Below are 13,614 nucleotides of genomic sequence, written 5' to 3' on the forward strand. Positions count from 1 at the left end.
AGCTTTGTTGGCGACTCTGAAACTGGCCGTCAGATCTGACAATCAGTTTGGTCGGAGGTTGACTCTGGAGCTGGGCGTCAGATCTGACAATCAGTCCGGTCGGAGGTTGACTCTGGAGCTGGGCATCAGATCTGACAATCAGTTCGGTCGGAGGTTGACTCTGGAGCTGGGCGTCCGATCTGACAATCAGTTCGGTCGGAGGTTGACTCTGGAGCTGGGCGTCAGATCTGACAATCAGTTCGGTCGGAGGTTGACTCTGGAGCTGGGCGTCAGATCTGACAATCAGGAGGTCGGAGGTTTACTCTGGAGCTGGGCGTCAGATCTGACAATCAGGAGGTCGGAGGTTGACTCTGGAGCTGGGCATCAGATCTGACAATCAGTTCGGTCGGAGGTTGACTCTGGAGCTGGGCGTCAGATCTGACAATCAGGAGGTTGACTGGAGCGGAGTGTTAGATGTGACTCTGGAGCTGGACGTCTAGTCTGAAAAACCGTTGGGTCGGAGGTTGACTCTGGAGCTACGCATCAGATCTGACAATCACTTGGGTCGGAGGTTGACTCTGGAGCTAGGCATCAGATCTGGCCAGCAAAATATACACACAGTATCTCACAAAAGTGAGTACACCCCTCACATTTTTGTAAATATTTTATTCTATCTTTTCATGTGACAACACTGAAGAAATTACACTTTGCTACAATGTAAAGTAGTGAGTGTACAGCTTGTATAACAGTGTAAATTTGCTGTCCCCTCAAAATAACTCAACACACAGCTATTAATGTCTAAATCGCTGGCAACAAAAGTGAGTACACCCCTAAGTGGAAATGTCCAAATTTGGCCCAACGTGTCAATATTTTGTGTGGCCACCAATATTTTCCAGTACCGCCTTGATGCTCTTGGGCATGAAGTTCACCAGAGCTTCACAGGTTGCCACTGGAGTCCTCTTCCCCTCCTCCATGATGACATCACAGAGCTGGTGGATGTTAGAGATCTTGCGCTCCTCCACCTTCCATTTGAGGATGCCCCACAGATGCTCAATAGGGTTTAGGTCTGTAGACATGCTTGGCCAGTCCATCACCTTTACCCTCAGCTTCTTTAGCAAGGCAGTGGTCGTCTTGGAGGTGTGTTTGGGGTCGTTGTCATGTTGGAATACTGCCCTGCGGCCCAGTCTCCAAAGGGAGGGGATCATACTCTGCTTCAGTATGTCACAGTACATGTTGGCATTCATGGTTCCCTCAATGAACTGTAGCTCCTCAGTGCCGACAGCACTCATGCAGCCTCAAACCATGACACTCCCACCACCATGCTTGACTGTAGGCAAGAAACACTTGTCGTTTTACTCTTCACCTGGTTGCCGCCACACAGGCTTGACACCATCTGAACCAAATAAGTTTATCTTGGTCTCATCAGAGCACAGGACATGGTGTTCCAGTAATCCATGTCCTTAGTCTGCTTGTCTTCAGCAAACTATTAGCGGGCTTTCTTGTGCATCATCTTTAGAAGAGGCTTCCTTCTGGGACGACAGCCATGCAGACCAATTTGATGAAGTGTGCGGCGTATGGTCTGAGCACTGACAGGCTTACACCCACCCCTTCAACCTCTGCAGCAATGCTGGCAGCACTCATACATCTATTTCCCAAAGACAACCTCTGGATATGGCGCTGAGCACGTGCACTCAACTTCTTTGGTCAACCATGGTGAGGCCTGTTCTGAGTGGAACCTGTCCTGTTAAACCGCTGTATGGTCTTGGCCACCATGCTGCAGCTCAGTTTCAGGTTCTTGCAAATCTTCTTATAGCCTAGGTCATCTTTGTGTAGAGCAACAATTCTGTTTTTTTCAGATCCTCGGAGAGTTGTTTGCCATGAGGTGCCATGTTGAACTTCCAGTGACCAGTATGAGAGAGTGAGAGCGATAACACCAAATTTATCACACCTGCTCCCCATTCACACCTGAGACCTTGTAAGACTAATGAGTCACATGACACCAGGGAGGGAAAATGGCTAATTGAGCCTAATTTGGACATTTTCACTTACATTAATGGCTGTGTGTTGAGTTATTTTGAGGGGACAGCAAATTTACACTGTTATACAAGCTGTACACTCACTACTTTACATTGTAGCAAAGTGTAATTTCTTCAGTGTTGTCACATGAAAAGATATAATAAAATATTTACAAAAATGTGAGGGGTGTACTCACTTTTGTGAGATACTGTATATAGAAAACAACTCTCCCCACTCTCTAAAAAAAAAAAAAAAAAAAATCCCAAATCTGCTGCTATATCTCAAATCTCCCAAAATTAGAACAGAATTCATATGTAAGTTCTGCAGCTCTCTACTACAGTGACGAAACGCGTTGGGGAAGAGAGTGGTAATAGCAGGAGGCGCCTCTGTCAATCTGGAGCATCAGTATCCTAGTCCAGAGCGGTGAGCGAAACACAGGCAAGCTGTTGGTCTAAGAGCGACTCTGGAGCTAGGAGTCAGATCTGAGAATCAGCTTTGTCTAAAGGTAACTCGTGAGCTGATAATCGAATTTAAGAATCGTCTCAGTCAGAGGGCAACATATCTGACAATCAACTGGGTCTGAGGTTGACTCTGGAGCTGGGAGTCAGATCTAAAAATCAACTTTGTCTGAGCCGGGGGGGTCAGATCTGAGAAATAGCTCATTTTAAGGGCAACTACGGAGCTGGGAGTCCGACCTAAAAATCAGCTTTGTTTAAATGTAATTCCAGGGCTGGGGGTGTCAGATCAGAGAAACCGTTCGGTCTGAGGGCAACTCTGGAGCTGAGAGTCAGATCTTAGAACTGGCTTTGTCTGCAGGCGACTCTGGAGCAAAACAATCATGGACTGAATGTTTCGATTTTTGAATCGGGACTGGTTCTCTTTATTATACAAAAATGGTGCGCTATATCTTTAAGAAGTGAAAACATATGAAAACAGCAACATGCAGAAGGTAAATTAATTAAACGTAAAGTGAGCAAAGTCTGTTTAAAGAGTAACTCCACTTTTGCTAAGAAAAAACAATCCCATCTGGGGGATCACTGATTGCTCCTCCCTACGCGTTTCATCATAACCGACTTCGTCAGGGGCCAATGACAACGTTTATTATGATGAACGGCGTAGGGAGGAGCCATCGGTGACATCACAAGATTTTTGAAACCCTGGATTGGGACTTTGTCACCTTATTTAAACAAACTTTGTTCACTTTATGTTCACTCCTTAAAGGGATAGCACACGGTTTGTGTATATTTTGAGCACAGTTGAGTATTCAGAAGATTTGCATGCAGCTTACCCACTTTATTTGTTATTTTATCACTAAGCACAGAGCCCTTTGTATATTGATTATTGGTTCTCTTTGATGTAAGTACGGCCATCTCTGTATGTGTTTTTTTTAATCCTTTCAGTCTGAGGCCAACTCTGGAGCTGGGAGTCAGATCTGGGAGTCAGCTGTGTCTAAGGTGACTCTGGAGCAAAATAATTAAAGAGAACTTTTGAATTCTTGAATTTGCCCTAGCGGGGCTGGTTCTCTTTAACCACTTAAGCCCCGGAGGATTTGTCTGCTCAAAGACCAGGCCCTATTTTGCGATTCGGCACTGCGTGAGTTTAACGGACAATTGCGCGGTCGTGCGACATTGTACCCAAACTAAATTGACGTCCTTTTTTTTTCCACAATCAGATTTTTCTTTTGGTGGTATTTGATCACCTGTGCGATTTTTATTTTTTGCGCTATAAACGAAAAAATAAAACGACAATTTTGAAAAAATAACAATGTTTTTCACATTTTTTTATATGAAATTTTCAAAAAAAAATGTAAAAATCAAAGTTTTTTAACATTTTAGGCCAATTTGTTTTCTGCTACATGTTTTTTGGTATTTGATCACCTGTGCGATTTTTATTTTTTGCGCTATAAACCAAAAAAAACGACAATTTTGAAAAAATAACAATATTTTTCACATTTTTTTATATGAAATCCCCCCCCCCCCCCCAAAAAAAATGTAAAAATCAAAATTTTTTAACATTTTAGGCCAATTTGTTTTCTGCTACATGTTTTTGGTAAAAAAAAATCGCAATAAGCGTATTTTGATTGGTTTGCACAAAAGTTACTGTGTTTACTAACTACGGGAAAGATTTATGTAATTTTTATTGTTTTTTTTTTTTTTACTAGTAATGGCGGCGATCTGCGATTTTTTTTATTTATTTTTTTTGCGGGACTGCGACATTGCGGCGGACAGATCGGACCCCTAACTGACATTTTAGACACTTTTGGGGGGACCAGTGACATTACTACAGTAATCAGTGCTATAAATATGCACTGTTACTGTAAAAATGACACTGGAAGGGGTTAACTTTACTGGTGATCAAGGGGTTAAGTGTGTCCCTAGGGGCGTGATTCTAACTGTCGGGGCGTGGCTAGTGAAGTAACCACAGAGACATGCGATCCTATATAGCAGGATCGCATAGCCTCTGTGATCACTTCAGGGAGAATGACAGACGGCTGTGTTTACATCAGCCATCTGTCTTTCTCACTCTGCTGTGGGAGATCGCGAGTGGCCGGCAGCCATCGGAGCCGCCGGTCACACGCGCTGGCTCCCCAGTGAACGAGCGGGGGCAGGAGCGCGTCGTCGGCGCGCGCTCGCCCCCTAAAGTCTCCTGAGCGAGCGCGCGCCGACGACGCGCTCCTGCCCCCGCTCGTTCACTGGGGAGCCAGCGCGTGTGACCGGCGGCTCCGATGGCTGCCGGCCACTCGCGATCTCCCACAGCAGAGTGAGAAAGACACTCTGCTGTGGGAGATCGCGAGTGGCCGGCAGCCCACTCGCGATCTCCCACAGCAGTGGGAGATCGCGAGTGGGCTGCCTAAAGACCACTCGGTTTGATGCCGACTCTGGAGCTGGGAGTCATATCTGAGAATCAGTTTGGTCTGAAGGCAACTCTGGAGAAAATTTGAATTAATAATTATAGACTGATTTTTGAATTGACCCTAGCGGGACTGGTTCTCTGTATTGTACCTAAGACTATCCATGTATGTCTTTTATAACCCTTCTTTCAGTCGGAGAGTGACTCTGGAGCTGAAAGTCAGAACTGAGAATTAGCTCAGTCTGAGACCGACTCTGGAGTTGGGGGGTCAGATCTGAGAATCAGCTCTATCTGAAGGCGACTCTGGAGCTTGGGGTCAGAGCTGAGAAAATAATTGGTTTGAGGGTGACTCTGGAGCAGAGAGATCTGAGAATCAGCTCGCTCTGAATCAGACTCCGGAGCTGGGAGACGGATCTGGAAAGCCACTCGTTCTGATGCCGACTGGAACTGGGAGTCATTACTGAGATTCAGCTGAGTCTGAGGCTGACTCTGAAGCAGAGTCAGATTGGAGAATCAGCTCGGTCTGAAGGTGACTCTGGAGCAAAATAGTTATATTCTAATTCTTGATATGACCCTAGCAGGACTGGTTCTCTTTATTTGTAACTAAGGCCACCCCTGTATGTGTTTTATAACCCTTCTTTCAGTCTGAGGGCAACTCTGGAGCTGGAAGTCAGAACTGAGAATTAGCTCAGTCTGAGGCCGACTCTGGAGCTAGGAGTCAGATCTGGGAAACTACTCACTCTGATGCCGACTCTGGAGCTGGGGGTCAGATCTGAGAATTCGCTCTGTCTGAGGCTGACTCTGGAGCAGGGAGTTGGATCTAAGAATCGTCTTTGTCTGAAGGCGACTCTGGAGCAAAATAAATGTATACTAATTCTTGAATTGACCCTAGCGGGACTGGTTCTCTTTATTGTAACTAAGACTATCCCTGTATGTTTTTTATAATCCTTCTTTCAGTCGGAAGGCAACTCTGGAGCTGGAAGTTGGAACTGAGAATTAGCTCAGTCTGAGGCTGACTCTGGAGCTGGGGATCAGATCTGAGAATCCGCTCTGTCTAAAGGCGACTGGAGCTTGGGGTCAGATCTGAGAATCCGCTCTCTCTGAAGGTGACTCTGGAGCTTGGGGTCAGAGCTGAGAAAATGCTTGGTTTGAAGGTGACTTTGGAGCAGAGAGATATGAGAATCCGCTCAGTCTGAGGCCGACTCTGGAGCTAGGAGTCAGATCTGGGAAACCTCTCAGTCTGATGCCGACTCTGGAGCTGGGGATCAGATCTGACAATCCGCTCTGTCTGAAAGCGACTCTGGAGCTTGGGGTCAGAGCTGAGAAAATGCTTGGTTTGAGGGTGACTCTGGAGCAGAGAGATCTGAGAATCCGCTCGATCTGAGGCCGACTCTGGAACTAGGAGTCGGATCTGAGAAACCACTTGGTCTGATGCCGACTCTCGAGCTGGTAGTCGAATCTGCTCAGTCTGAAGGTGACTCTAGAGCACAGGTGTCAAACAAAAGGCCCGCGGGCCAAATTGGGGCCTCCTGGCCATTTGATGTGGCCCTTGCACCTCTCCTGCAGCTGCTGCATCTACCTCATCTCTGCCCCCACCTTCTCAGGTGGGGGCAGAGAAGCACAGAACTCTTCTGCCAGATCCTGTGCTTCCCCCCTGCAGCTGCAGAGAGGACCACCCCACACCCCCCAACTCAGCAGTTGGCAGCAGAGAGGAGGACACAACTCCTCCTACAGACCCTGCACCTCTCTGTGCAACCGCAGCACCCCCTCCTCTCCGCCTCCACTGGTCTCAGCATTTAGCAGACTCCGGCAGCTGACTCCAGACCCTGCAGTTGCTGCTTCCCAGCTCTGCCTCCAGCTTCTTCCCAGCAGCAGCACATAGTAAAAGGGATGCACTGTGATGTAAGGAAGGGTGGGGGCTCTTGACTTCTGATAGTGGTGGGCTACAGATAGAACCAGCCCTCTGAGGGTGACTCTGGAGCTGGAAGTCAGATCTGATAATCATCTTTGCCTGCAGGGACTCTGGAGCAAAATATTTATAGACTGAACGTTTGAATGATTGCATTGGCCCAGGCGGGTTCTCTTTAATGCAAGTAAGGCCGCCGCTGTATAAAACATATCTTCTAGTACAGACTGTGTAATTATAGAGGGGTCTTAGTAAAGCAGCGCAGTGACTATGCTTTACTCTTCCTCCATCTCTGTCCATGTCCGTGCTCTGAGTCCACCATACACCCTGCAGACAACTGATCTCCAGATTTCTTTCCTGTTCAGCAAAAACACTGATTTTCCCATCCTATCTACGGACAACCCCTAGGGGGCCTACCTCCAAGTCACGGAAATGTGGAACAACAACCAATAAAATTGAACCCTCCCTTCGGCCTTCCCTTTAGTCTTGCGCATTTGTACCGGCTCCTCTCCTGTACTGAAACGGCTTACTCTGATTTCACTGCACACTGTGAGTTTCTCACAATGTGCAATAGAAGCTGCAGCAAGTCAGATAGAGCCCTGCCTCATTTTCTGGCTGGAGGACATTCAGCATCATCTTGCCATGATCTGCCTGTATTTCATAGAGAAGCACAGAGACCCAGTGACGATATCACAGTGATAAAACAAAATATGTAATAGAAAAATGTATCAGGTGACCCCCGATTACCAGTCCTCCGATGTAGAAGATTACCTGTCCTCCGATGTAGGAGATTACCTGTCCTCCGATGTAGGAGATTACCTGTCCTCCGATGTAGGAGATTACCAGTACTGCATGTAGGAGATTACCAGTCTTCCATGTAGGAGGAGATGACCAGTCCTCCATGTAGGAGGAGATGACCAGTCCTCCATGTAGGAAGAGATGACCAGTCCTCCCTGTAGGAGGCGATGACCAGTCCTCCAGGAAGAGGTGACCAGTCCTCCCTGTAGGAGGAGATGACCAGTCCTCCATGTAGGAGGAGATGACCAGTCCTCCATGTAGGAAGAGGTGACCAGTCCTCCATGTAGAAGGAGATGACCAGTCCTCCATGTAGGAAGTGATGGCCAGTCCTTCGTGTAGGAAAAGATGACTAGTCCTCCCTGTAGGAGGAGATGACCAGTCCTCCATGTAGGCGATGACCAGTCCACCCTGTAGGAGATGAGCAGTCCACCCTGTAGGAGATGAGCAGTCCACCCTGTAGAAGATGAGCAGTCCACCATGTAGGAGATGAGCAGTCCACCCTGTAGAAGATGAGCAGTCCACCCTGTAGAAGATGAGCAGCCCACCCTGTAGAAGATGAGCAGTCCACCCTGTAGAAGATTAACATATCTCAGTGTAGGAGGAGATGACCAGTCCTCTGTATAGGAGGTGATTACCAGTCCCCCATGCAGGAGGAGATTACCAGTCCCCCATGCAGGAGGAGATTACCAGTCCCCCATGCAGGAGGAGATTACCAGTCCCCCATGCAAGAGGAGATGACCAGTCCTCCATGTAGATAGAAGATTACCAGTCCTGCATGTAGTAGGGGATGACCAGTCCTCCATGTTGGAGATGACCAGTCCTCCATGTTGGAGATGACCAGTCCTCCATGTAGGAAGAGGTGACCAGTCGTCCATGTAGGAAGTGATGGCCAGTCCTTCATGTAGGAAAAGATGACCAGTCCTCCCTGTAGAAGGAGAAGACCAGTCCTTCATGTAGGAAGAGATGACCAGTCCTCCATGTAGAAGGAGATGACCAGTCTTCCATGTAGGAGATGACCAGTCCTCCATGTAGGAAGTGATGGCCAGTCCTTCATGTAGGAAACGATGACCAGTCCTTCCTGTAGAAGGAGATGACCAGTACTCCATGTAGGAGGAGATGACCAGTCCTCCATGTAGGAAGAGGTGACCAGTCCTCCATGTAGGAAGAGGTGACCAGTCCTCCATGTAGGAAGTGATGGCCAGTCCTTCATGTAGGAAAAGATGACCAATCCTCCCTGTAGAAGGAGATGACCAGTCCTCCATGTAGGAGGAGATGACCAGTCCTCCATGTAGGAGGAGATGACCAGTCCTCCATGTAGGAGGAGATGACCAGTCCTCCATGTAGGAGGCGATGACCAGTCCTCCATGTAGGAGGAGATGACCAGTCCTCCATGTAGGAGGCGATGACCAGTCCTCCATGTAGGAGGAGATGACCAGTCCCCCATGTAGGAAGTGATGGCCAGTCCTCCATGTAGGAAGAGATGACCAGTCCACCCTGTAGGAGATGAGCAGTCCACCCTGTAGAGGATGACCAGTCCACCCTGTAGGAGATGAGCAGTCCACCCTGTAGGAGATGAGCAGTCCACCCTGTAGGAGATGAGCAGTCCACCCTGTAGGAGATGACCAGTCCTCCATGTAGGAGGAGATGACCAGTCCTCCATGTAGGAGGCGATGACCAGTCCTCCATGTAGGAGGAGATGACCAGTCCTCCATGTAGGAGGCGATGACCAGTCCTCCATGTAGGAGGAGATGACCAGTCCTCCATGTAGGAGTAGGTGACCAGTCCCCCATGTAGGAAGTGATGGCCAGTCCTCCATGTAGGAAGAGATGACCAGTCCACCCTGTAGGAGATGAGCAGTCCACCCTGTAGAGGATGACCAGTCCACCCTGTAGGAGATGAGCAGTCCACCCTGTAGGAGATGAGCAGTCCACCCTGTAGGAGATGAGCAGTCCACCCTGTAGAAGATGAGCAGTCCACCCTGTAGAAGATGAGCAGTCCACCCTGCAGGAGATGAGCAGTCCACCCTGATAGAAGATTACCAGTCCTGCATGTAGTAGGAGATGACCAGTCCTCCATGTTGGAGATGAGCAGTCCTCCATGTAGGAAGAGGTGACCAGTCGTCCATGTAGGAAGTGATGGCCAGACCTTCATGTAGGAAAAGATGACCAGTCCTCCCTGTAGAAGGAGAAGACCAGTCCTTCATGTAGGAAGAGATGACCAGTCCTCCATGTAGAAGGAGATGACCAGTCTTCCATGTAGAAAGTGATGGCCAGTCCTTCATGTAGGAAGAGATGACCAGTCCTCCATGTAGGAAGAGGTGACCAGTCGTCCATGTAGGAAGAGATGACCAGTCGTCCATGTAGGAAGAGATGACCAGTCCTTCATGTAGGAAGAGATGACCAGTCCTTCCTGTAGAAGGAGATGACCAGTCCTCCATGTAGAAGGAGATGACCAGTCCTCCATGTAGAAGGAGATGACCAGTCCTCCCTGTAGAAGGAGATGACCAGTCCTCCATGTAGAAGGAGATTACCAGTCCTCCATGTATATAGATTACCAGTCCTGCATGTAGGAGGAGATGACCAGTTCTCCATGTAGGAGATGACCAGTCTTCCATGTATATAGATTACCAGTCCTCCATGTAGGAGGCGATGACCAGTCCTCCGTGTAGGCGATGACCAGTCCACCCTGTAGGAGATGACCAGTCCACCCTGTAGAGGATGAGCAGTCCACCCTGTAGGAGATGAGCAGTCCACCCTGTAGGAGATGAGCAGTCCACCCTGTAGAAGATGAGCAGATCTCAGTGTAGGAGGAGATGACCAGTCCTCTGTATAGGAGGTGATTACCAGTCCCCCATGCAGGAGGAGATTACCAGTCCCCCATGCAAGAGGAGATGACCAGTCCTCCATGTAGATAGAAGATTACCAGTCCTGCATGTAGTAGGGGATGACCATTCCTCCATGTTGGAGATGACCAGTCCTCCATGTAGAAGGGGATGACCAGTCCTCCATGTTGGAGATGACCAGTCCCCCATGTAGGAAGAGGTGACCAGTCGTCCATGTAGGAAGTGATGGCCAGACCTTCATGTAGGAAAAGATGACCAGTCCTCCCTGTAGAAGGAGAAGACCAGTCCTTCATGTAGGAAGAGATGACCAGTCTTCCATGTAGGAAGTGATGGCCAGTCCTTCATGTAGGAGGAGAGGATCAGTCCTTCATGTAGGAAGAGATGACCAGTCCTTCATGTAGGAAGAGGTGACCAGTCGTCCATGTAGGAAGTGATGGCCAGTCCTTCATGTAGGAAACGATGACCAGTCCTCCCTGTAGAAGGAGATGACCAGTCCTCCATGTAGATGGAGATGACCAGTCCTCCATGTAGAAGGAGATGACCAGTCCTCCAAGTAGATGGAAGATTACCAGTCCTCCATGTATATAGATTACCAGTCCTGCATGTAGGAAGAGTTGACCGGTCCTCCGTGTAGGAAGAGATGACCGGTCCTCCGTGTAGGAAGAGATGACCGGTCCTCTGTGTAAAAAGAGATGACCAGTCCTCCATGTAGAAGGAGATGACCAGTCCTCCATGTAGGAGGAGATGACCAGTCCTCCATGTAAGAGGAGATGACCAGTCCTCCATGTAGGAGATTGTACCATTGGATTGTATGGTGTATGGCCAGCCTTGGTCTAATCCATAAACCTGCACCCATTGGTCTCCGATGTACAGAGCTCTCCTAAGAATGTCTCCTTGAGGATCTCCATGACAAAACTCCTCCTACTTGAGTCTCCTATACAAATGAGGTGACAGTCCCCTCCATATAACATCACCCCTGTCCAGGTCACTATACAGGGAGATATTATTTTCCAGAAGACCCAGTGAACTCTGGCCTATACCAGCTCTACCTGCCCCTCCAATGACCACAGCTCTAATTTAATCCTTAACCACTTCCATCCCGCAGTATATCATATGACATCCCGGGCTTTAAGTGGAGATATCTGAATGATGGGTGCAGTTGCAGGCATTATTCAGATATTCTTCTCTGCCGACGATTCCCTGCACCGTTAGAACAATCATAGCGCCGCCCTCCGATGCTTCTACCGGTTTGCCCCTGCGATCGGCGGCGGAAGTTCACCATAGAGAAAACTGAGGACCAGATGGTCCCTGGCAGTCTCTATGGCTCTCGGAGGCCGGGTGCAACATTATGACGTCACGTCCTGCCTGGCAGTTCTAAATAATGCCGTGTACTCGGCTGGAAAGCCAAGATTGTTTTTGTTTTTTTTATCTCAGGCTTTCCAGACTGGAGGAGAGATCTGAGGTCTTATAGACCCCAGATCTCTCCATAAAGAGGACCTGTCATTCACTATTCCTATTACAAGGGATTTTTACATTCCTTGTAATAGGAATAAAAGTGATTAAAAAAAAAAATGTAAAGGGAAAGTGTAAAAATAAAATAAACAATAAAAAAAAAAAATGTAAAGCGCCCCTGTTCCTGCGTGCTTGCACATGGAAGCGAACGCATACGTAAGTCACCCCCATATGTATAAACGCCGTTTAATTCGCACATGTGAGGTATCGCCGCGATCGTTAGAGTGAGTGCCTTAATTCTAGCCCTAGACCTCCTCTGTAACTCTAAACTGGTAACCTGTAGGAATTTTTAAAGAGTCGCCTATGGAGATTTTTAAGTACCGAAGTTTGGCGCCGTTCCGCAAGTGTGACATGTTAGCTTTCTATTAACTCGGCGTAACATTATCGTTCGCATTATACATAACATTGGGCTAACTTTACTGTTTTTTATTATTATTTTATTTTTTCATCATCTTTCGCATTATATATAAAATTGGGCTAACTTTATTGTTTTTTTATTTTTTTTATCTTTCGCATTTTATATAAAATTGGGCTAAATTTACTGTTTTTTATTATTTATTTTTTTATCATCTTTCGCATTATACATAAAATTGGGCTAAATTTACTGTTTTTTATTATTTATTTTTTTATCATCTTTCGCATTATATATAAAATTGGGCTAAATTTACTGTTTTTTATTATTTATTTTTTTTATCATCTTTCGCATTATACATAAAATTGGGCTAACTTTATTGTTTTTTATTTTTTTTATCTTTCGCATTATATATAAAATTGGGCTAAATTTACTGTTTTTTATTATTTATTTATTTTCATCATCTTTCGCATTATAAATAAAATTGGGCTAAATTTACTGTTTCTTATTATTTATTTTTTTATCATCTTTCGCATTATACATAAAATTGGGCTAACTTTATTGTTTTTTATTTTTTTTATCTTTCTCATTGTATATAAAATTGGGCTAACTTTCATGTTTTTTATTATTTATTTTTTTATATATAATGCGAAAGATGATGAAAAAAATAAATAATAAAAAACAGTAAATTTAGCCCAATTTTATATGTAATGCGAAAGATAAAAAAAATAAAAAACAATAAAGTTAGCCCAATTTTATGTATAATGCGAAAGATGATGAAAAAAAATAAATAATAAAAAACATGAAAGTTAGCCCAATTTTATATATAATGAGAAAGATGATGAAAATTGGGCTAAATTTACTGTTTTTTATTATTTATTTTTTTTATCATCTTTCGCATTATATATAAAATTGGGCTAACTTTCATGTTTTTTATTATTTATTTTTTTTCATCATCTTTCGCATTATACATAAAATTGGGCTAACTTTATTGTTTTTTATTTTTTTTATCTTTCGCATTACATATAAAATTGGGCTAAATTTACTGTTTTTTTTTATTTTTTTAATTCAATAAACTTTTTTTCCCCCCCAAAAAAAAAAACGTGTTTAAAAAAAGTATTGCGCAAATACCATGTCAAATAAAAAGTTTCAAAGACTGACATTTTATTCTCTAGGCATAGGGTCTATACTAAAAAAAAAAAAAAAAATTATAATGTTTGAGGGTTCTGTGAGTAATTTTCTAGCAAAACAAATATATATATTTTTACATGTAGGGTTAAAGAGAAAAACAGTTGAGAGATGTCGGCCATTTTGTCGGAGTCTGGGGAGGAGACACGCTGTCAGGGAAGAGGGCGGTCT

At 45.6% G+C, this 13,614-nt stretch overlaps 2 protein-coding genes across 2 annotated transcripts in view; one reads left to right on the forward strand and one right to left on the reverse strand.

Moving 5' to 3' along the window:
- LOC309564374 (uncharacterized protein) overlaps window positions 1–13,614 on the forward strand; it is a 350,413-nt gene that overhangs the window by 199,745 nt on the left and 137,054 nt on the right. The window lies entirely within an intron of this gene.
- The window catches only part of LOC309563395 (uncharacterized protein), a gene marked incomplete at its 5' end in the record, with an annotated part of 136,683 nt that overhangs the window by 78,249 nt on the left and 44,820 nt on the right, over window positions 1–13,614 (reverse strand). The window contains 2 exons of the mRNA XM_082267789.1: window positions 5,099–5,334; window positions 7,547–8,095. Of these exons, the coding sequence (XP_082123915.1) occupies window positions 5,099–5,334; window positions 7,547–8,095 (785 nt within the window). The remainder of the gene's footprint in view (window positions 1–5,098; window positions 5,335–7,546; window positions 8,096–13,614) is intronic.

The sequence above is a fragment of the Pelophylax lessonae genome (assembly GCF_965119305.1).
Source record: "Pelophylax lessonae genome assembly, chromosome: 9".
Classification (NCBI taxonomy): Eukaryota; Metazoa; Chordata; class Amphibia; order Anura; family Ranidae; genus Pelophylax; species Pelophylax lessonae.